Below are 24,357 nucleotides of genomic sequence, written 5' to 3'. Positions count from 1 at the left end.
GTTAAACTGTTAATGGTGCACGAAGAACTGACGGGCTCTTAAAGCACCTGATCGATAGGAAACGCAGTTAATGACAGCCGCTTTGTTTACAGAATTGAATGGGATTTTTGCACCGGATTTATTTCAGCTGTTTTGTTTCTTTCCTGGTACTATTATCACCACGACATGATTGTTGGTTTCAGAGGCTGGGTGAATCAATTAACATCTTCATATACTGTATATACTGTATATATAAATCTACGTCCCCTTTCCATATATATAGTCTACATCCCCTTTCAAATTTTTCACCCTTTGTTGCCTTATAGCCTGGAATTGAAATGCATTTGATCAGACCGTTTCCACCTTTATTCACACATCCTAACCAACAACGTCCAAGTGGGGAAAAAAATTATACAAATTTTAAAATATTAATAAAAAAATACAAGACGAGAATATCTTGGTTGGATATGCCCCCCCCCCCCCACCCCTCCCCCTTATAATAGTAATTGTAAATTAGCTCAGTTGCAACCAATCACCTTCAAAATCACACACCAAGTTAGTTGGCCTCCACCTGTGTTAAATTGTAGCGATTCTGATTATTTCAGAATAAAATCAGCTTTTCTTGTTTGATTTCCTCGGCTGGGTCATGCATTTCATGGCAAAGACTCAACCATGAGCACAAATGAACTTTCAAAAGACATTCCGGATAAAGTTGTGGAAAGGCACAGATCAGGGGATGGGTATAAAAAATATTTCAAAGGCCTTGAATATGACACTTGGAGCACAGTCAAGACAATATTTAAGAAGTGGAAGGCATATGGTACCACCAAGACCCTGCCTAGATTAGGCCGTCCCTCCAAACTGGACGACCAAGCAGGGAGGAGATTGATCAGAGAGGTCACCGAGAGGCCAATGGCAACTTTGAAAGTTAAGATGCCTTTTTGGCAAAGACTGGTCACTGTGTGCATGTGACAACAATATCCCAAGAACTACAGAAGTCTGGCCTGTACGGTAGGGTGGGAAGAAGGAAGACATTACTCAAAAAAGCCCAACTTCAGTCCCGTTTGAGGTATGCAAAAAACCACTCCAGAGATTCTGAAGCATTGTGGCAAAAAGTTTTGTAGTCTCATGAAACCAAGATGGAACTTTTTGGCCTAAATGTAAAACGTTACGTTTGGCACAAACCCAACACAGCACATCACCCAAAGAACACCATCCCCACTGAAGCATGGTGGTGGCAGCATCATGTGATGGGGATGGTTCTCATCAGCAGGGACTGGGGCACTTGTCAGGATAGAGGGGAAAATGGATGGAGCAAAATACAGAAAAATCCTCGAGGAAAACCTCCTGCCCTCTGAAAGAAAGCTGAAATTGGGATGGAAGTTCACCTTTCAGCATGACAACGACCTGAAGCACACAACCAAAGCTACACTGGAGTGGCTAAGGAACAAAAAGATAAATGTCCATTCGTGGCCCAGTCAGAGCCCGATCTAAATCCAATCGAAAATATGTGGCATCCCCTCCGCCCTCCCCCCCCCCTCTCTCCCCCTCCCCCTCCCCCCTCCCCCCCCTCCCCCCCTCCCCCTCCACTCCACCTCTCCCCCCTCCCCTCCCCCCCCTCCCCCCCTCCCCCTCCACTCCCCTCCTCCTCCCCCTCCCCTCCCTCCTCCCCCCTCCCCCCTCCCCTCTCCTCCTCCCCCCCTACCCCCTCTCCCTCTCCTCCTCCCCTCTCCCTCCTCTTCTCCCCTCCTCCCCCTCCCCTCCCTCTTCTCCCCCTCCCCCCTCTCTCCCCTCCCCCCCCTCTTCTTCCCCTCCCCACCCCTCTCCTCCCCTCCTCACCCCGTTTCCCCTCCCCTCCCCTTCCTCCTCCCCTCCCTTCCCCCGCCCGGCAATGCCGGGTACTTCCCATGGCCAGCTGTACGTGGGCTGCTCGAGGGTTGGAAAACCAAGCAATCTTTATGTCTTGGCACCAAGTAAGAAAACCAGAAATGTTGTATACCAAGAGGTTTTTGAGAAATTGAAAATTGACAAAACGTCATGACAAAACGTGACAAAACGTCTCCCCTCTCCTCTTAAATCCCCCCGCCTTGTAGATTGCTGTCCCTCAATGCTCCCTACACAACTTGACTGAGCTTGAACAGTTTTTGTACAGAATAATGGGCAAATTGTTGCAGAATTGAAGGTGTGCAAAGTTGGTAGAGACCTATCCCCCAACAGACTCAGAGATGGAATTGCTGTCAAAGGTGCTTCCTACCAAGTATTAACTCAGGGGGGTGAATACCTACGCAACCAAGATAAATCTAGTTTTGTATTTTAATTAATTTTCTGAAATTTGTAGAATTTGGTTTTTCACTTGGAGGTTGTGGATTACGATGTGGAAATAAAGGTGAAAAGTCTGATTTCATGCATTTTACTGTAATTCCAGGCCATATGGCAACAAAAGTAAAAAAAAGAAATTGAAATGTGGTGTAGACTTTCTATCGGCACTCTATGTGTATATATACAGTATATATATGTGTGTGTGTGTGTGTGTGTGTGTGTGTGTGTGTGTGTGTGTGTGTGTATATAATATATATATATATATATATATATATATATATATATATATATATATATATATATATATATATACAGGTATCTGTAATCTGGTTCTCCAACCTAATGAGCGAACGTCATGACGTCATCGCCATGCATGTCCGCCTTGCATGCAAAGCTCCAGGGGAGCCATCTAGCAGTGGGTCATTACGGATTATAAATTCAGATACTGTCACAAGTGCATGCAAAACTCACAGTTACCGACCTGGTTTCGCCCTTGTTGGGGCTTCATCAGGGCAACGCAGTGAGCCTTCCGTGCACTTGTAACTCTGGAAACCTTTCCGTTTTTATATCAGTCATTATGCGACCTTCATATCATCAGTGGAGAACCGCCAGCAAGGTGACTGAATGATCGGATCGCAACCGCATCCAGGTCGACTCCATATGATGAGTGGATACCAGAGATAATGTGACCGTGAGGCAGGTGGTGCTTATCACTCCCAGCAAGGTGCAGCAGCAGCTGTATGGGACACCTTGCTGGCGGTTCACCACTGATGATACGAAGGTCGCATAATGACTAATATATAAATATATATATATAAATAAATAAATAAATATATATATATATATATTATATATACACGCAGTCACACACACGCACACACACGTCGTACCTGTGCATGAAATCCTTATGTAAGAGTTATATCTGCTCTGGGAATTCAGCAGCAATGGATTTCCAAAGTGGTTATGCCGCGGTGTCATAATTGGAGATTTTATTTCAGCACAAAAGTTACATTAATAATTCACAGAGTTGTGCAAAACATTAAAATGCACCACCCACAGGCCAGCGTTTGTAAGGCACGGTTTGCCACAAGGCATTTGTGGGATTCCTTTGGTTCAAAGAAGAAGTAAAAGGAATTATGTTTCTACGGCAACACAACTGACCAGAATGCACCAACAAATTAAACAGGTAGAAGTTTTTTTTTCTTTTCAATAACAGATTCAGTTTCAACAATTATGCTACCCGAGATAAAACCACGCGCACGCTGATATACATAAAGCATATGAAAAAATATGAAGTGTGGTTTGGAATGGAATAGGGCTCATTGGGCAAGTAATGTGTTTCTCCAAATCCTCTTGCATTTGATTAACCAAACAACTCCTCCACTCTGTTAAACAGATAATATAATAAAACAGAATACTTAACTATGTACAGAAGTGTGTGTCTGCACACGATGAATCAACAAACTCAATGTAGCAAGGTGACGTTATCCGATTTCATTGAATATCTTTTTCATAATCACTCAAAACCCTGTCATGTGTTGGAGAAATAAGACTTCTTCAACAGCTGTTATGTTTTTGCAACCCACATTGCTGATTCGCATAGTCCATTCATTACACAAGCCTAGGTTTAAACTGCTGCTTGGTCAAGCTTTTTTCAGAGCCAATGGACATTCCGAGTCACAAACTTTATGCAATAGGCTCGCAGCCGACCCCTGCTGATTGTTGCAAAGCCAGCCGCTCGCCACAGAGTCAATGATGCAGGAAATCCTGGGAGGCAAAATAGGCTCAGATTGACAACAGTTCCTTTAAGGTGTCAAAGAGAGAAGTAATTTGTATGAATTTTTGTATGTGTTTCCATGAGGCGAAGGATGAGGGAGGGGAGGATGGGGTGGGGAATTAAATGCTCATGGCATTACGTGTGTGAGTAGTCCGAATCGGGAATGCCACTGTCACGGTAGCTACGGTTGCTACCACTGCTGCTGTTGCTGGCATCTGTTTGAAACACCATGAGGCGGTTGGCTGTGGGAAAAATGGTCTGGATCTGGTAGTGGCCCTTTGAGGTACCAGAATTGGACAGTGGAAGCGACTCAAAGTGTGTCTCGCAGATCTCCAGAATGGAATTGTCAGGCTTCGTGCCAGATTCTGAGTAGTTCCCTCTGTCTTGAGGTCCAGAACGACTGCAAAGAGGTTGCTCGATAGAAGCATCACTTGAATGATGAATGTAGCAGCAAAGACAAGCCATCATCATTGTCAAAAGTGCTGCAGAAACTACACCGCCCACAATGCCAGCAAGTGGCAGGAATCTTAACTCTGGCTCTGTTGCGCCTGGCTGCCCGCTGTGTTCCCAGCCTGATTTGCCAAGCATGGCCAAACGTGTTGTGTTCACATCGACGCAAGCACCACGGCCTACACGGATGCGTCCTTGCTCATGGTTTTCCTCTTCAATAGGCTCAACGCATATTCGGTAGATGGATCGTGAAGCAAGCTTCCCAATAAGAAAGTTTCCGGTACCTATAACTGTAGCTTCATGCTTTTCATAAGTTACAGGTGGTGAGGGTCCCAGTTTGACCCAGCTTACACGATGGGCAGATGTTGGACGTATGGTTCCTTTCCATCGCAACTTAACTCCATTCTTTCTGTCAGTGCATGGTATCACAGCCAATTCCAAATCATTCTTCACTGGTGGGAATGATGCCAAACTGGACATTTGAATTCGTGGTGACACTTTACCATGCGTGCTAAACTCACCACCATGAGAAAAGATGGGAGGTGGTGTAAGCGCAATATCTTTATCACCTTCAAATGGTATTGAAGAAAGTGAGGTGTCACCTACAGATATGGTGCCAGAACAATCCAGACGACCAAGACTGAGGTCACGAATAGGCAGGCCTTTGACAGATTCGGGTGATTGGCAGGTCATACCTCGTGAACTGATGGATGAGCGTGCTCGCATCCAATTGCGAAGCCACAATAGGTTGCAGTCACAATGCCAAGGGTTGTTTCGTGCAAACAACTGATTAAGTGAGTCAAGGCCATCAAAGGAACCACGCTGCAATGTACGAAGACGATTCCCAGACATATCAAGCCGCTGTAGCTGTCGCAGTCCTTGTAAAGCATCATGACTCACCCAGGTGATTTGATTGTCTTGCATGAGTAATCGCTGCAGTGTGACTGTGGGAAGTTGTGCTGGTGCTGTTGTCAAGAGATTACGTGATAATGAGAGTTCCACTAATGAGGGAAGGCCTAGAAAGGCACCAGGTGCAGTTGCCACATCGGTCAATAGATTTCCGTCTAACACAAGACGCCGGAGTGACCCCAAATGTCCAAAAGCACGCTCAGCTATCTCGGTAATACGATTATCCTCAAGTCGTAGTTCCTCAAGTCCATGAGGAAGGCCAAGAGGAACAGCACTAAGGTGGTTCCTTGATAAAAAGAGAAGACGGATGCGTGGTGTTCCCAGAAATGTGCTTGAATCAATCCCTGCACTTGAGATGGAGTTATCATCAAGGTGAAGACGCTCAAGGAGAGGAGTGCGTGCAAGAATTTTGCCTGAGACAGATTCAACGCCATTCTCTTGCAAGTGTAGCTCTCTCAAGTTGGGTGGCAGGTTTGTGGGGAATTCTTCAAGCCGGTTGCCATACAAGTAAAGCACCTGCAGCGAAAGCAGGCCATGCAAGACTCCATGTAAGCCCGAGTCTGGAATCTGGTTGTTCTGCAGGAAGAGTGTTGTGGTTTCTGCAGGTACACCTGGTGGAATTGCACTGAGACCTCGATCATTGCAATACACGTAGCCACCATTGCAGCGGCATACACCTGGGCAGGCGCCAGTGGCGACAGCGAGACAAAGCAGGAGCAGGAGCAGAAGTGACCGCAGTTCAGCACCCCACGGAAAACCTCGGCCTGCTGCAGCTGGCTCAGTTGGTACAGTTGATGGAGCACCAGACAAGCGCCTTTCCACTTCTGCTCCAGCCACTGGAATCTGGTGTTTGCTCAAACGTACAGGGACATTTGAGAGCGAAACAAAGGAGGGTTCAAGTTGGGAAGAAAGTAAACAAGCCTTGTGGTTGTTTCTGTTGCTGAAATCGGAGGTTTGAAAGGCCTCGTGCTCTGCCCAGCGCCTCCACACCAGAGTTATCATGGTCGTTGGTGACCTGGCGTCGTGTACACACATTTCCTCACAGTTCTTCTGCTGTCGCTGCCTGAAATACAAGAAAGAGATACAAGATGAATGTAGTTATAACTATTACATATTATGAATTGGCCATACATACTTGTGCTAAATCCATAGCTGAAACGTTTGCCATATGTTTTTTCTATTTGATTTTATTTGTGCAATTACCAAGTATGTTGAAAATTGTGCTGTGAGTGGTTAAAGAGCAAAAATATGACCTTTGAGGCCTCCTAAGCTCGTCACAGGCCAGGATTTCAGAATTTCAGAAATGTCATCATGTCTGTGCCTTAAAGGGCATTTACATTCATGCTGCTATGGGCAGAATTGAGTGAGTAAGGCGCAGAAAATCATGCTTCGATTAAAGGAATGACAAGACCCAGTGGTTGCAAAGCGTGCCAATTGCGGGAATTCTCTGCAGTGCCAAGAAGCTGGATCAAAGGTGGTGTGCTGAGAGGGTGGGTGGGTGTTTAGCTTTTACTGTCATTGCTTTCAAATATTTAGCTGCAATGTTGCATCGAATTAAAGAAAAAAACTTTTCTTTGCTTCATGAGTCAAAGGGTCAAGATTCACCAGCTCTGTATTTTCATAATGGAAGCACTCCTTAAAAGATTTATATGATTTTTGACAAAGATGTACAGTAAGCTCACACCTGCACCAACATAATACAGCATTATTGGCATGATCTATGGGTACCATGACATAACAGCCTCCGTATCTTATCTGCTCTCATTAATGATGCAACCAACAGACCAGACTCACAATTGAATTCTGATCAAACATACATCCACTGTAACTATGAATACTGTTATGATGATATGTTTGTCAACCAACTTATGTGCCGTATATATATATTAGGGGTGGTCGAAATGGAGACAGAGGTTAATTGGGAAAATATATATATTTGTGAAAAGAAAGGGAGGATGGAAGGATGGTAGAGAAAAGTGAAGGAAGAGAAGTTTGGGGTGGGAGTGGTGTGGTGGGAAAGGATGAATGGATGGGGAAGAAAGAGGGGTGCATACAACATATGTAAGGGAATGGCAACGGGCAAAATTAAGCAATTTATATGTATGTAACATGTTGATGGGATCCAAATTTAATTATAAGATGGAGGATTAAGGAGGCCTGGTTGACCTACAAAAAAAGAGCACAAGTGAACAATGGACAGTTGATCGACATATAAACATGACCTGTATTAATAAAAGGTAAGGCATTACCAGGAGTCTGTGGGAATAACAAAGGTCATCAATAGAAGTAGGAGACAATGATATGTGAGTGAAATGCAATCTTGATGAAGTGCAAGGAAGAACATGATTGGACAGACACAGGAAGGTAATTCCATAGGTGAGAAGAAGAGAGGGAAAAAGGAATGCAGGTTAACAAGAAGATTTGCTTTGAAGGGTTTTCAAGGAGGAGATTTGGGGATTAATATATTCACCCTGTTAGAGCTGGAGAATGGTGGACAGCTGAAAGACAGGGGTGGGGGGAGACAAGGCAATCAAGAGAAGAAAGAAGATCGAAAGGTAGTAGATGCATTGGTCATATCGTATAAGTGTAATAGATTCATGGTGATGAACAATAATATGGATATCTGAGCAATATTTCTGCTTCTGGACCTTCATGTTTTAGAAAATGGCCATCTTGCATTCTTGAAAGAAAGAAAGCAGCATTTTTTAACCCATCCCTAAACAGAGGCCATCAATTCCTCAGACTGTACATTTGTATGTGATGTCTATAGCTAAAATGAAAGATCAGCCTCCTGTACTCTCAGCTCACACAATCTTGTCAGAAATATTGTCCATCTGCGGAATGCCCCCTGGGTAATTTGTGGCCTCACCGAGGTCATGGTTCTTTTCATCGCTGCCAAAGAGATGTGCCCTAGTTACCTGATTGTTATTCATAAATTCAAAATGTCACCTCCAGACACTTCTGCAAGGTTATAAAAAACAAGAACCGTGCTGGCAATTATTAATTACAAAAGAAAAATAGAACGAAACTGAAATCTAGTGTTTGTTTTGTGCAGGTAGAGCACATACCTCCACCATATTGATCAGTTTACGTTTTGTATCCAACTGACAGGCTGGATCTGGATTCGGACCTAAACCAAAATAGAATCGACTTGTTATTGTCTCCTAAGCGTCCACAATAATCCATCCACAACTTTTTGAAATATCATGCTACATATCGTTTTTGGCCGTATCACTGAATAGTGAAGAATCACTTAAAAATTATTGGAATGGAATCTTCATCAAAATCGAATCAATTCTTCCTTGTCACATACCCAACCAGTCCACCGAGTCTCATCCGAATCCACCTATAACTTTTTGAGATATCTTGCTATAAATCGGTTTTAGCCTGATCACTCAACGATCTTTACTCAACGACAGCCTGATCACGGAATGTGAAGCTGTACGTCCACGAGTCCGTGAAGCCGTGTGATTATATGTCTATTGATTACGCCCTGTTTGGAACTCAGCCTGGTGTTGGCTTAGCGGTTAGGGTGCCGGCTTGGGATCCCAGGATCTTGAGTTCGAAATCCCGATCGATCGCTGAATTAACGCCAGGGGGGTTGACTCAGCCTGTCATCCTCCCGAGGTCGGCAAATTGAGTACCAGCTTGCTGGGATGAATGATCCCGGTGTGTCCCCCGGTTTAGAATAGGTACACTGTATCTCTGCACATCATAAGAGCGTGACCAAGGGTTGGCGCCAGGAAGGGCATCCGGCCATAAAAACATTGCCTCAAACAGGGAACCATGATTGTCATGGGTCCCGCAAGGCTAACCCCCGCTCTAGCGGGGAAAATGGCCTTAAAACGATCATTCATTCATTCACTCAACGATGAAGAAGCACTTAAAATGTCTCTAATCCAGATCCGGATTCGGATCTTCACAAAAATGTAATAAATTCTTCCTTGTTACACACTCAACCGGTCCAACAAGTTTCGCTCAAATTCGTCCAAAACTTTTAAAGACATCCTGCTTTTTAAGATATCCTTTTTGGCCCTATCTATCAATGGTGAAGAATCTTAAAAAATTATATTATCTGGATCAGGATCTTCACCAAAATCTAATAATTTCATCCTTGTCACATACACAATCCCTCCACCAAATGTCGTCTGAATCCATCTAGAACTTTTTCAGATATCCTGTTCACAAACAGATAAACAAACAGGGGTGAAAACACAACCTCCGTCCACCTTCAGTGGCGGAGGTAATAATACTGGCAGACATTATTTGATCAATATACACCGATTTATAACAATAAGCGTTCTATGGTATAATATTTAGAGATATCGATGATAAAACCCTGTATAGACACAACCTTATAACATACCCACCAAGTAAATTGTTTGGTTCAGTGTTTCCAAGCTCTAGTCCATGAGCTGTGATCACAGTAGTAAGCTTTCATCAAATGCAGGAAAGGATGCCGAACCCCCTTTGTTTCCAGTATATAAATACCAAATCGTGGTCAGGTGTGTGATGTGCCACTGGAGGTGAACAAGTGACGAAGGTTCAGTAGTTTGAAACTTTGCACGCAGGGTAGTCCTTAGTTGGAGGCTCAGTTTCGATATCAATTTTGGTAGGTCTTCCTTTTCTCCTGGTCTGCTTGACAGTCGGTTGTAGTTCTGATTAGACACTCGCAAACTGTCGTTCCTTTGTGTACTTCAAGTCTCAATGATTGTGAGGAGTTGCTCTTTTTTCAGGTAAAGCAGCGAGTGATTGAACAAGGAGGTCAGCTCCAGATCGTTGGCTTCACGACCAGCCAACTCACAAAGTTTCATTGACAAACTCTCATAAAGTAAAATCCAGTTGGCAAAAGCTAGAAATCGACTGATGATGTATTTTCCTTACAATTCGATGTTATCTAGTTGTTGATTCAATTCAAATTTGTCTTATTGCCATGACATCAGTCTGACATTCGCAATTCTATCTTTTTCACTCCTCCCTAGTTCTGGAAAGACAACAGGTTTGCAACACGAAGAGCTTGATACGCTGGTGGCAACAGGGTAATGTTGTTAACTTTTCGTAAACCAGTTCGTTCAAGCTGACAACTTAGGATCTTCAGCGACTAATGCCAGGAAGGGTAAGAGGAGAACTCTGTGGCCTTGAGACCAATGCGGCTTCGACGCACCCTGCCACCCTCCACCAGGCCTGGAAAACAAAACAGATACAACAGTGCACCATTTACACATGGTCCGGCCACAGCTTCATTATGCAGACATGACAACTGGGCAGCTGGGGTGGTCAAATCAAATGTGCAAATGATCAAGCATTCCGAAAATGTCAATAACCGAGCAATATGGTCTGATTACAATGTAATCCGAACAGATTGTTGCTAACCGCGAACATGATGTGCCATTGCTGTATTCACAGGGGCTCTACTGTCCTTGTACTGTGCACAAAACCCACCTTCGGGAGAAGTGGTGCAAGTGTTCCTCTAAGTATACGCTCCATGCCATGCACTTTGCGGTTTCCTTGAGATGATTTATCGTGACATTATGATGGCGTCAGCAAGAGGTAGCCTCTGTCATGCACAGCTGTTCTACTATACGTGCCAGGTGCGGAGAAAAGTGAATGATAGGAATGGTTCTGTGTTCTAGTTATTAGATCTACTTTCAATGACTTTGGTGACTCCAAAAAAGCTGATTATAAACTTGGATACCCTTAACGCAGGCTTTCATACCCAGGTCGCAATAACCGGAGAAAACCAATAGGACAAATCCATTAAAAAATCCCATAGGAAATTGGACCAGTAGGATGTACTGGTTTCAATAAGGAAAGTGAAATACTGGACCAGTAGAAAATACCAATAGAGGTCAATTGGACCAATAGAATACTAATATATAAATGAGCAGGATTGAAAATAACCAATTGATGTATATGGGAAATTTACATGCCCAGACTGGGGAATTTAACCTAGGTGCTGTGATCCTTTGGTGAACTGTAGCAGTGCTCTACCATCTGAGCTATCTGCCTCCTGGATGACAAACAATGGCTATAACTCAATTCAATATGGAATTGTGTGTTTTACGCTTGCTTATAACAAAATATAATTAATGTATTTTCGTTGGTCTATGGGTTTTCAGACCAGTTAGCTCTAATGGGTTCTACAGGACCAGTTGAACTTAAAGGTTCCTATTGGTTATCATGAGTTTCAGGACCAGTTGCATCTAATGGTTTCTATTGTTTTCAAACGAATCTGGTTTGGTTTCTACTGCAAACTCTACTGATTCCTTTACAAACCAATGGAAACCGTGATTTACAATAGAGACCCATATAAATGTCCTACTGGTCTGTATTGGATTATATGGGATTTTCGACCTGCGTAGGCCCACTCTTCCACGAACCTTACTGATGTTTTGGAAAGAAGGGTGTCCAAAATGATCGTCACATTTCGCAGCAGTTGTACTAACACAGTCGCAGGGCAATTAAAGGAACTATTGTTTTTTGTTTGTTTAAATAGTTTTTGCACCAATGGAGATCAGTCTTCAGTTTGTACTGACATTTTAAACCGGCCGGTTAAACTTGGAACCATCACCTGATTACAAACATCCATTCTCTCTCCTATTATTCTTTCTTAATGTTCTACCATTTGTGAGTTGTGATTTTTCCCATTTTACCACCTCCTCCTCCAGTGAATAGGTAATAAATAGATGCCCACTTGTTTGAGAAATTTGTTGTCATACTTTCAAAGAAATCATGTGACTTACAGTTTCTCGCCATTTGTTCTACACACATACGATGTGTAGAATACGATGTTACACATAAATGTGACAGTTTTAGACATAAAAAAGGTTTGTTGTCAATCAGTTGTACTCCACAGGCTCACAGTATGGACTAGAGTTACGTACACTCGCCTCTAAGCTGTCTATCCTGGGTTCAAATCCCGGTCCAGCTATAAATGTGTTTCACAGGCAAGAGGATTCATCCATGTTTGTGTGTGCCGTCCCTCAGATACATGAAAAACAGGGCGTCCCGTTTGCCAGCATTAGTTGGTGGGCGTTAAAAATCCCACTTGTCCTTCGTGAAAAGAGGGCGAGCCATCGACAGCACCATAAACAAATTACAAATTCCTGCCCTGACCAGCAGAGGTCATTGCATCAGTGGCACAGCCACACCTCCAGTCAATGATGCTACCCCGCAGTCTTGTGGTGCATTCAAATGAATAAAAAGTTGGACTCAATACAAAATATCACATAAATTACTGTTACAACATATGTGGAAATACAAGGCCATTTTACGGAGAAAAGGAAGTGTATCAGCTTTAAAATGTATGTCTAAAAATGTCGACATACTTCATATATACATACATATATATATATACAGACTTGGCATTTAATATGGAATGTTTTTTTTTCTTGACTTGGGTTTACTTTATCAACTCAGTATATCAATCTGGTGAGTTTCTTTTACACTTTGGTGATTTATTTGTTAAAAGAACCATGTCACTGATTGTCTGTCGCAGCAAGAAGTCAACAACAGGATTATATCACAGGTGGCGTGGCAAAATGTACGGACAGGTGAATTTGATGATTGGCTTCACAGTAGGGTATACAAGGGTTGTTGCGTTCTGATTTAGTGGAAAACAACTGCTGCACGTCTCCAAAAGTTATTGCCGCTTCCTCTGGAGATGGTCCGTCAACTCGACAATGCTGTTTGTCATGGAGTGGTGGCTTTACGAAATTACGGCATGAAACAGCGTGCTATTGCTTGGCAATATGGCATCACTCAAGGTCAGGTGTCAAAGATCCTGAAACGAAATGCTCAGAGGGGTGACCCTACTCCAATACCAAGGCCAGGACGTCCCCGCAGAACCACAAGGAGAGATGATCGCCAGCTGCACCGGTTAGTCCGCAATGGCCGCACCAAGTCAGCTAATCGGCATAGGGCTGAGTGGCAGCAACTGACAAATGTGCTTGTATACAGAAGGCTAGTCAACCAACGGCTGGTTCAAGCAGGCTATCGTGCCAGGCATCCCCTGAGAAAGCCACGCCTGACCAGACAACACCGCCATCGCCGATTGCAGTGGGCCAGAGAGCACCGTCAATGGCAGCCAGGACACTGGAATAACGTGATCTTCAGTGACGAGTCTAGATTACTGGTCTATCGTCAAGATGGCCACGTCCGAGTGCGCAGAGAAGTGCAGGAAGCCTACGACAAAGATTGTATAGTGCCAAGAGTCCAAGCTGGAGGTGGTGGGGTGACCGTTTGGGCTGCTTTTCATGCAGGGGGCAAAACTGACCTGGTTGTTCTGAATGGAAACCTGAACCAGTTCAAGTACAGGGCCATTCTGGAAGAAATATTGCTTCCATTTGCTCGTGCAGCCTTTCGAGGAAACTTTGTCTTCCAAGATGACAATGCAAGGCCTCATCGTGCTCGCATGATCCAACACTTTCTTGCTGACCGTGGTGTAGAGGATATGGAGTGGCCTGCCATGTCCCCGGATATGAATCCGATAGAGAACTTGTGGGCAGAAATAATTCGTCAAATCGACCACTTGGACCAGCAGCCGACCTCTGTGCGTGAATTGCAGCAGGCTATTGTCACTGCATGGCAAGCGATTCCTGTCCAAACCTTGGCAAATCTCGTGAACAGCATGTCTCAACGTATACGTGCTCTCCTGAATGCTCGTGGGGGTTACACGAAGTACTGAACTGTAATTTTACTGTCCGTAATCCCAGTCGTAATTTAACTTTTGTTTTGTAAAAAAAAAATTTGGCTAATGTGCAAAATAAAGAGATACTTATGGAAAACGTACAGAAGTTTAACACAGTACTGTCCATGAATTGAGTTCTATATCAGTTTACATCACTTTCAAGGATCAACTTATTTGTTTCGGAAGGTCAAATGTGGTTTTTGTTTGTTTTAAAGGTCACATTAACAAAATCTAGAATAATTTCAACATAATTCCAATGAACTTTTGGTTCTAAGACATCTTGAAAAGTAAGTTCACCCCCACAAAAAAAATATTCCATATTAAATGCCAAGTCTGTATATATACTAGCTTGGCTCGGCTCGCTGCGTTCGCCTCACCACGCGTCGTTACTGAGGAACGGGCTTATTTTAGCTGAGGATAATGACTGTACCTGAGTTGCTGTGTTGTCATGATTTACAGCAATCATTATACAAGCAATTATTTTGCACAAATTTATTTGTAGTGTTTGCGATATTACATTTTCATAAGCAATTTAGGTTGGAAAAATATATAAAATTCAAAAAAGAACCCCTCAGCACATACATATGGGAGGGATAGGTGCAGACTGGAAGTTTTGGACGATTACACCTCACCACCACGTAATTCAAAACGCCTCACCACCATGTAATTCAAAACACCTCACCACCAAGTAATTCAATACACCTCATCACCAACTAATACAAAACACCTCACCACCACATAATTAAAAACACCTCACCACCACGTAATTATAAATACCTCACCACCACGTGATTTAAAAACACCTCACCACCACGTCATTTAAAAACACCTCACCACCACATAATTCAAAATACCTCACCACCACATAATTCAAAATACCTCACCACCACGTGATTCAAAACCACCACCACGTTATTAAAAACACTTCACAACCATGGAAACAAAAGTTTGAGGGAGTAGTTAAGTGACAACACAGGCACTGCATATGTAGATATATAGATAAATGACTGTACCTGAGTTGCTGTTTTGTCATGGTTTAATTGTATAATTAAACATGTCATGGCATAATTCAAACAATTATTTTGCACAAATGTATTTGTAATATCCGTGATATCACATTTTATAAACAATTGAAGTTGAAAACTTAAGTTGAAAAATATATATATTCCCCAAAAAATTCCAAAATAATAAGAATAATAATTGGAAATTTTTTCAAAAAAATCCCCGTAGGACATACCGACGGGAGAGATATGTGCATACCAGAAGTTTGGTACGATTTCACAAAAGTTTGAGGGTGTAGTTCAGTGACAAGTCCACACAACACAACACAGACAATGCACAGATATATATATATATATATATATATATACATATATATATATATATATATATATATATATATATTATTTATATATATATATATATATATATATATATACAGTCACGTGAAACAGTAAGTACACCCCATGTAAAATTTTGACTTTTTCAACAGATTTCAACATACAGCTATTTGATCTTCATTTCAACAATATTGATAGATAAAGGTGATATAATATAACAAATATCATGAAACATTTACATTTTGTAGTCCATTGTATAATTTAAATAAACATAAATACAAATTTTGCATGTGGAAAAAGTAAGTATACCCTTGGCTCTAATAGGTGGTATTGCCCCCTTTGGCAGAAACAACCTCAAGTAGGCGTTTCTTATAACTGTCTACCAGTCTCTGACATCGACTGGGAGAAATTTTTGCCCACTCCTCCATGCAGAATTCTTTCAGCTGTGCGATATTTGAGGGGTTTCTTGCATGCACAGCTCGTTTCAAATCCCCCCACAACATCTCGATGGGATTTAGATCCGGGCTTTGACTTGACCATTCCAGAACCCTCTGGAATGGTCCACCATTTCGCTCTGGAATGGTCCACCACCATTTCTTTCTTTTCAGCCATTCCTTGGTGGATTTACTGGTATGTTTAGAGTCATTGTCATGTTGCACGGTCCACCTTCAGTTGAGCTTCAACTTTCCGACAGATAGCCTCACATTATCCTCAAGCATCCTCTGGTACAATGAAGAATTCATAGTGGATTCTATGATGGTGAGCTGCCCAGGCCCTGATGCAGCAAAGCTGCCCCAAACCATAATATTTCCACCACCATGCTTTACAGTTGGTATCAGGTTATTGTGGTCAAATGCTGTCTTTGGTTTTCACCAAACATGTCTTCTGGTACTGTGGCCAAATAGCTCTGCCTTTGACTCATCTGTCCAGAGCACATTGTTCCAGAAGTGCTGGTCTTTGCCAAGGTGTTCATTGGCAAACTTTAGTCTTGCCCTGATGCTCTTTCTGGACAGCAGAGGTTTCCCCCTGGCACACCTCCCATGTCGATCAAATTTGTGCAGCCTCTTTCTAATGGTAGACTCGTGCACTTTGACATCAACAGTGGCAAGAGCTACCTGTAGGTCCCGTGATGCCATTCTGGGGTTCTTCGAGACTTCTTTCAGCATCTTGCGGTCTGCTCTCGGGCTGAACTTGCTGGGGCGGCCTGGCCTGAACAAGTTGGCAGTTGTATGGAATCTTCTCCACTTGTAGATGATCTTCCGGACAGTCCAATGATTGATTTCAAATTGTTTGGAGATCTTTTTAAATCCCTTCCCAGACTCGTAGGCATCTATAACCTTCTTTCTGAAGGCCTCAGAGAGCTCTTTTGATCTAGGCATGGTGACGCTGCACACTTCAACAACAAAGAGCAAACCAAACTAAATGTCTGAGGTTTAAATAAGACAGGTTCCTCCAACATCCTCTCTAACGATGTTCTAATCATTTACACCTGAGCTGGTGCTCCTGATTCTAATTTTAGGTGTTTGAAGTAGTGATAAATGTCAGGGTGTACTTACTTTTTCCATGTGCGAAATTTGCATTTATGTTTATTTAAATTATACAATGGACTATAAAATGTAAATGTGTCATGATATTTGTTATATTATATCACCTTTATCTATCAATATTGTTGAAATGAAGATCAAATAGCTGTATGTTGAAATATGATGAAAAAGTCAAAACTTTACATGGGGTGTACTTACTTTTTCATGTGACTGTATAGTGTATATATATATATATATATACATACACACCTGTGCCTGTACCACACTCTTTACAGAGCTTTACAGAGCTGCTGCTGAATTTTGGCAAGGGCTATACTGGGTGGTTTCCCTTTGCCTTCCCGGCGTTGTTTGTCTATACATAGCCATTTTGGTGAGACACCATAAGCATTTTTTAAGTCTTTGGTGAGACTCAACTTGGTTTAAACCACCTGCCTCATAGATTCAGAGAGGACACTCTAACCATGACACCACCAAGTCTGGTTATATACAGTATATTCTTGAAATGAAGATCCTTTTAAAACAGGTTGGCGTGTTCGTGTTTCCACCTCAGCCCATGACCTCTAATATGGGCTAACCCAGGTTCAACATCAATATACCATGTGTTTTTCATTGGGTAGTTGCATCCTTGTCATTCATGTCAAAGTAAACAGATATCTTCGAATGTCTTTGTCCTCCACATGATTTACATACAATGAGCTCTATTTCCAGCCTTAGATTAATAAATAAAAAACCAGCATGTACCATCTAATGAAATACAAAATATGGCATCTGCAAAAACACTTGCATTCTTAATCTTCTCTGATACATGAAATTGTGTTTGTATATAGTTTACAGATTATACAAAATGCATGGGAATTGTAATTACTTGCAAGGAGGACAATAGCACAATTAGTCAAAAAGTGATGGCCAGGGAAATTATAAATAACAAAAGAAAAAAACCAGTTAAGTCGTTCTCCTTATTAAATGTCATGCATTCTGTGATGGCAAATGGCTTGTAAATGCGGGGATGGGGTATTAAGGGTGACTAGTGGTATGATGTAAGCACAAGGGAAGGTGGGGGAGGAGAGGTTGTGGCATCTACGAAGAAAAACAATATCTTTGTTCAAGAATGTTGGCTTTGTCAAATAAGGTCTGCCTCCAATTTATTGTCAAAAAATAAAAATAAGTAAAGACAATTTTTTTTAAGGAACAACTATCTATGGGTTCCCTAAAAAAATCCTTCGATGTGTGTAATGTAAATAAATAAGATGCACAACAATAGCATTAAATAAGCCATTATGAAGTTCGGAGATATCTGTATATTATGTAAGTGGGTGGGTGTGTGGGGATGGGGTAAATTGGTACATATCGGGATGAGGTGCAGAAGAGGGCATTGGGGGAAATTATGATTATTACCCTTGCCAGAGGAGAGGGTATTGCATTTGAGTCCATTTGTTTGTCTGTCTGTCTGTCTCTCTGTTTGTCTGACGTCATAGGTCACGTGGTACAGGCGCCATCTTGTAAAAACCGAAAAACTTTGCACCTCTATATCTCTGAAAGCGCTGAAAAGAAAACAAATGAGACATGGCTCATTGTAAAGAACTCTCCATGGGGAATAACATATGTTAATGATTGTCACAGGTTCCTCCATTGTGACGTCATAATTTGACAAGTAAAAAACTTCATCCGATGAAGATGAAATTTATTGAGCATCATCTAGAGATAAATTTGTTGAGAAAAAAAAAAGATGACATCATGGTTCAGCCGCCATATTTGTTTTAACACAAAAGCCTTTAAAAAAAACCCCACTAAAAACATGTCCTCGCGAGGGTCTGCAATCCCTTATTGCTCTTTTTACTACTTGTTGATATATGGTGTTGGTATTAATATTTACCTTGTAGTATTTTATACTTGTCTTTCCATTAATGTTTTTGTAGTTTTAAATATATATTTATAAGTTGCTTCATGTATTTAAGAATATGTCAAGTTTATTTTAAGACCATTTAATACTTCACTAATCTAATCTCTCAGTTTACTTATGTTCCATATTACAATAACATATAATGACCCCATTATTACAAAGAATTGCATAACTTAACATCATCTACATTCCTTTGTACCAGCATGTACCAGCATATAGTATTAACTGATACATTTCACAGATCAGTAGTGGTTCATGCAGGTTTCTTTTGCTTCCCTAATTCTTACCCTTCTTACCAATCATATCTTACCCTTCTTACCCTTCCCCAATGCTCTGGTCCACCATCAGGATACCACATACCTCCTACCTTGTTGAAGCATTTGTGTGCAAAATAATTTCCACTATAAGTGGGTACATAGAAGAACGAGAACTTGGCTGCTCATAAAGGGGAAGGTACCAAGTGGGAATATTTGCAGCAGAAGTGACGGGCTGCCACAATGGGTGAGGATGCAAGTGGAGAGGTGTTAGTGGGTGCAGAGATGGGTTGCAGTTAGCTTTTGGGCCAGAAGTGCAGCGCCATAAATTTCCAGCATAAATTCAAGCCCTCAAGTGCTTCGTATACGGCACCATGTCCCTTCATCACATCGACTTGAAGGGCCTCGGCATTCCTCAAATGGAACACGTCAAGGTCCCACGGTCTTGCTGCATTCTAATTTCCCGCCAAGTGCAAGGTGGTGCCGGAAATGAATGGGACATACAGTGACCAGATGCAACCTTGGTTTCATGGCTAGCCATGTGTGCGATGAGCCATTGTGCTCTTCTTTAAGCCATAGCTTTTCATCATGACCCCAATTATGCTGAATGGACCCCCTGGTTGAGCTGAATATTTCCTTCAAACCATGAGCCAACAATTCTGATTTGCCATGGCTTTACATACATGGAATTGCAAAGCTTTCTCAATTTTTTTTTCAAAAAACCGTTTCTTTCTCAATTTATCCCTTTTTTTTTCTTTTTCTTTTTGTATACAAGATCGAGGCTCGTGTAAGAGATAAAATATTTCTTAATGTTAAATCTTATTCGATCGAGATTATGCATTCTTATTCTTATTCGATCGAGATTATGCATATCGAGATTATTATTATGTTAAGATGATGTTAAAATGTTAAGATTGAGGCAACTCTGCATCCCTTGCTTTCATAATATTAAGATATCCTTGTTAGTGGCTCACTTGTTGGCACTCGGTTCATCTTACTTTAAAATGGTACGAGGGGAGTTCAAAAACTTCTTGGCATGAAATGACTCAATACTCCTTCCAAGAAGCGTCAACATATTTGTACTTTTCAATACTGTATATCGGTATTTATAATAAGTTAGGAAATATTTTTGTTGGTAATTATCTATATATGTATAATTACATATTAAATCACAAAAGGTTGCCTTATCTTGGACTATTGTGAGTTTCTCATTCCAATAAGCCTTTGTATGATAATGAGAAGAAAGAAACAGTCATAATGAAACCTAAGGGTCAACAATGCCTGCGATGCACCCATTTCCCAGAAGTCCTCGTCCTCCTACGATACCTGGGCTTAACCCTCAGAGTAAGGAAGGTATAAAACAAGTACACATACATTCAAAGTACACCGCCCCATGCCAAATAATTAAATATCCTACAGCGCGGCATTGCCGGGGCGCCTTCGGCGCTCGGCAATACCGCAGTGCACCTCATAGAGGCTGCATTGGGAGGGAGAGGTGTTCGCTAATTGATTGATTAATTGTTTAATTAAAATCAATAAAAGATTATCACAAAATATTTTCTTAATCAATTGGCTAATAGCATAACTAAACCACTAGTGCTTCATCCGAAGATGTATCTTTTAGAAATTTAATTAAATACGTCATTAATAAAAAATTAAATAATTAATTGATTAATCAATAAATAATAAGCCTGGTGTTGGCTTAGCGGTTAGGGTGCTGGCTTGGGATCTGGGGATCCTGGGTTCGAATCCTGGTCGATCGCTAAATTAACACCAGGGGGGTTGACTCAGGCTGTCATCCTTCCGAGGTCGGCAAATTGAGTACCAGCTTGCTGGGATGAATGATCCCGGTGTGTACCCTGGCTTAGAATAGGTACACCGTATCCCTGCGCATCGTAAGTGGTGACTAAGGGTTGGTGCCAGAAAGGGCATCCGGCCATAAAAATATTGCCTCAAATAGGGAACCATGATTGTCATGGGGCCCAAAAGAAAAATATTGCCTCAAATAGGGAACCATGATTGTCATGGGGCCCAAAAGGCTAACCCCTGCTCTAGCAGGGAAAATGGCCTTTAAACGATCATTCAATCAATAAATAATAATTAATCGATTAATCGATTAATCAATAAATAATTAATCGATTAAATGATTAATTAATAAATCAAAAATAGCCTTGATAGCCACATCACTTGGTCACTCATGTCCAAATATTAGCTTCCCAGCTCAAAAGGTGCCTGAGATATTGGCCAAATGAGAAAGAAAATAAATAAATGATAATAATGAAAATAAATAAATAAGAATCATTAAAAAATTAAATTATTAATCAATTCGGTCACAGAACACATAAACCACCACCATTTCATCAGAATCTGTAACTGGAAAAAAAAAAAAATTTGGGTAATTAATCGAATCATTAAATATTATTATCGATTAATTGATTAATTGATTCATTAATAAATAAAAAATAGCCTTTGCAGCCAAATCACCTGGTCATTGGCATGTCCAAATAACAGCTTCCTAACTCAAAAGGTGCCTGAGTTAATGGTCAGAAGAGAAAGGAAATTTGATTAATTAAATAAGTACTTAATTAATCGCTAATAATTAAATAACTCCTCAATTAATTGATTAATCAAGAAACAAAAAATACTGTTTTTGACAAAGGACTTGCTCACTATTGTGCCGAAATTTCAGCTTCCTAGCTCAAAGGATGGCTGAGATATCGTCCGGACAAACAAACAAACAAACAAGAAAACAAGAAAGAAAGAAAACAAACAAACAGAGTGAAAACTGAGTACTCCCTTTCAGCGTGCGTCACTGCCAAGCCCCCTTCGGTGCCCGGCAATGACGATTTGCAATGCCTGGAGACGGCATAGGAAAGGTGCGGTGAATAAAGGGAAATAGAGGAGAATATGGAGGAAGTTGAGACGATCACAGGGAGTTTGGCACCATGGCTCACAAGGGAAACGCAAGGGTATTATTTGCGCTTTGGTGGGACGCACACTCCGTGTGTCAACATAGCTCGCTCCGGTACCGCCGGTGATAAAACCCAAGCGACTTGGTCCTGTGCCTGCCATCAAGCCGTGTAATGGGTAAACACGTTTCACTGTCGCATGGTGGTTCTCGGGAATGGGGAAAAAAGACTTGTTTTCAGTGCAGCGGAGCTTTGCAGCGCGAAACACGCTAAATCACCCAAACTCCAGGTATTTGGGGGCTTGTTCGGGGACTGATCAAGAGGAGGAAAACTTGTATCTGATGCTGAGGTTGGGTTTAAAAAACAAGAACATAAGGATGGAAGCAAACCATGCATTCTGTGATCCCCTGATTCACTGCACAGTACACCACATGGCATCTCCGAGATATGAAAAACCCTCAGCGCAAGGTTTCCTTTTCACATTCCACTATCTTGCTTTTCCTGTTCCACTCCATGTCCTGATTTGTGTTGACCGCCTCTTCTTCTTCATGTGCACCATACCCTCTCCTGCCTCGTGGCTACCATTCTCTCTCCTGCTTTGTCAAGTCCACTGTCTTCTTTCCTGCTTCATGTCTTCAGTCCCTTCTCCTACTTGGTGTTCACCATCCACACTCATGTTTAATGTCCATCATCCCTTCTCCTACAAATTCCTGTCCATCATCCCTTCTCCTGCTTTCTGTCCGCCATTCTAATTATTTTGCATCATGTCCTCTGTACCCTCTCCTCTTTTGTGTGCATCGTCCCCTCTCCTGCTTTCTCAAGTCTCCCCTATTTCGTGTCCACCATTCCCTCTCCTGTTTCATGTCCACTGTCTCCTCTCTTCCTGGAATGGTGTCAAACCCTAGTTGGAGCATCAACGTGGCTCAGGCTGAATAACAAAACTACTTATTTGCTTATCGGGCGATTGGATTTTGAAGCGAACGTGTCTAATTAGTTGTTTATCTCCTTTGAGAAGAAGAACAGTCTTTGTCACAAGGAGTAAGATAAACAATAATTGGACTTCATCAGCTTTTATTGATGAGTTATTGACTTCAGTCAGGTTTGCAGAACCAGAGTTTGTGGGCCATCAAATGGTATTCGCAAGTAATCGATTTTTTTGAAAGATAAATACCAAATGTAACACAACTATGGGCAATAACACCATGCATGCATTAACATACTTTACTGCATAAGCAAAATTCTTCTTCTTCTTTTGTATGCAATGCATGAGTGAATGTGGCATCACGTGCTTGGCTTGGAGCTGTGCCGCTAACATATGTATACTGTCATGGCACAACTTGTAAGAGCCGTCTATGAGTAGATATTATGTTTGCAAAAATGACGATTCTTTGACTACCCCATTTCTGCTGTACTCCTACATCATCACCCTTTACTCCCTTTCCTTTACTCGTATCTCCTCACATCCTGGATAAGGGAGTGGCCTCGTGATAAAGACCCCGGAGCTGGTTGGTTCAAACCCAGCTGAAGGCTCCAACATTAAGAATTTGGATTCATAAAGCTCCTTTAAAATGTTAGAGTCTCAACAAATTACTATGAAGCAACTGGAATATTGACATAAACCCATGTGGCTCATTAATGACCCTGATTGAGATTGCAATCTGCCTAGTTTACCTGGAACTCCATCATAAGCATTTTTAAAAACAGTGACACAAAGGTCATGGCGGAGCTTGTGTATAAATCAAACGTAAAACAATAACATAAGGAAACATCAATAATTTACTATTATGTGAATTGTGACATGAAAAGACAACAGACAAATCAACACAGTATATGGTATTTGAACTTAGGTTCCCACGACAAAGAGTCATGTGGTCAGATAGTAACAAAAACAGGAAAACCCAAATACCCTTATAAATCCTTCAGGGATACCTGGATGGGTACTAAATTCTACCTAATAACGTAAAACCTCCAACGTCAAAACATCCTATTCCAGCACACTGCAGAATGAAGGTCACCACTGATTGATGAAGGTCACCACTGATGGATGAAGGTCACCACTGCAGAATGAAGATCACCACTGATTGATGAAGGTCACCACTGCAGAATGAAGGTCACCACTGATGGATAAAGACTTTCACGAGGAAGGTTTGCCATACTCACCATGCTTACCAAGAGCGGGTTGGTGAGAGTGAGAAACCATGTTAATTGAACTAAAAACCAACCAATGGAGAGAGAAACATGTCTTTATCTAATCGAGAACAAACTATTGCTTCTTAATGCTCTGAGA

At 41.7% G+C, this 24,357-nt stretch overlaps 1 protein-coding gene across 2 annotated transcripts in view; it reads right to left on the bottom strand.

Moving 5' to 3' along the window:
* Positions 1 to 3,270: 3,270 nt before the first annotated feature.
* Positions 3,271 to 24,357, bottom strand: part of LOC137436711 (leucine-rich repeat transmembrane protein FLRT3) — a 97,216-nt gene continuing 76,129 nt past the window's right edge. The window contains exons 2-5 of one of the 2 annotated variants that reach the window (XM_068130721.2): positions 9,805 to 10,618; positions 7,905 to 7,932; positions 4,215 to 6,497; positions 3,271 to 4,065 (exon numbers count right to left, since the gene is read on the bottom strand). In XM_068130721.2, coding sequence (XP_067986822.1) covers positions 3,942 to 4,065; positions 4,215 to 6,469 — 2,379 coding nt within the window. In that variant the 5' untranslated portion in view covers positions 6,470 to 6,497; positions 7,905 to 7,932; positions 9,805 to 10,618 and the 3' untranslated portion in view covers positions 3,271 to 3,941. The remainder of the gene's footprint in view (positions 4,066 to 4,214; positions 6,498 to 7,904; positions 7,933 to 9,804; positions 10,619 to 24,357) is intronic. The other variant, XM_068130741.2, reaches the window with a different exon arrangement.

This window comes from Myxine glutinosa, chromosome 1 (assembly GCF_964187855.1).
Source record: "Myxine glutinosa chromosome 1, kmMyxGlut1.1, whole genome shotgun sequence".
Classification (NCBI taxonomy): Eukaryota; Metazoa; Chordata; class Myxini; order Myxiniformes; family Myxinidae; genus Myxine; species Myxine glutinosa.
Note: the sequence above shows the minus strand (reverse complement) of the source record. Positions and strands in the feature narration are given on the sequence as shown.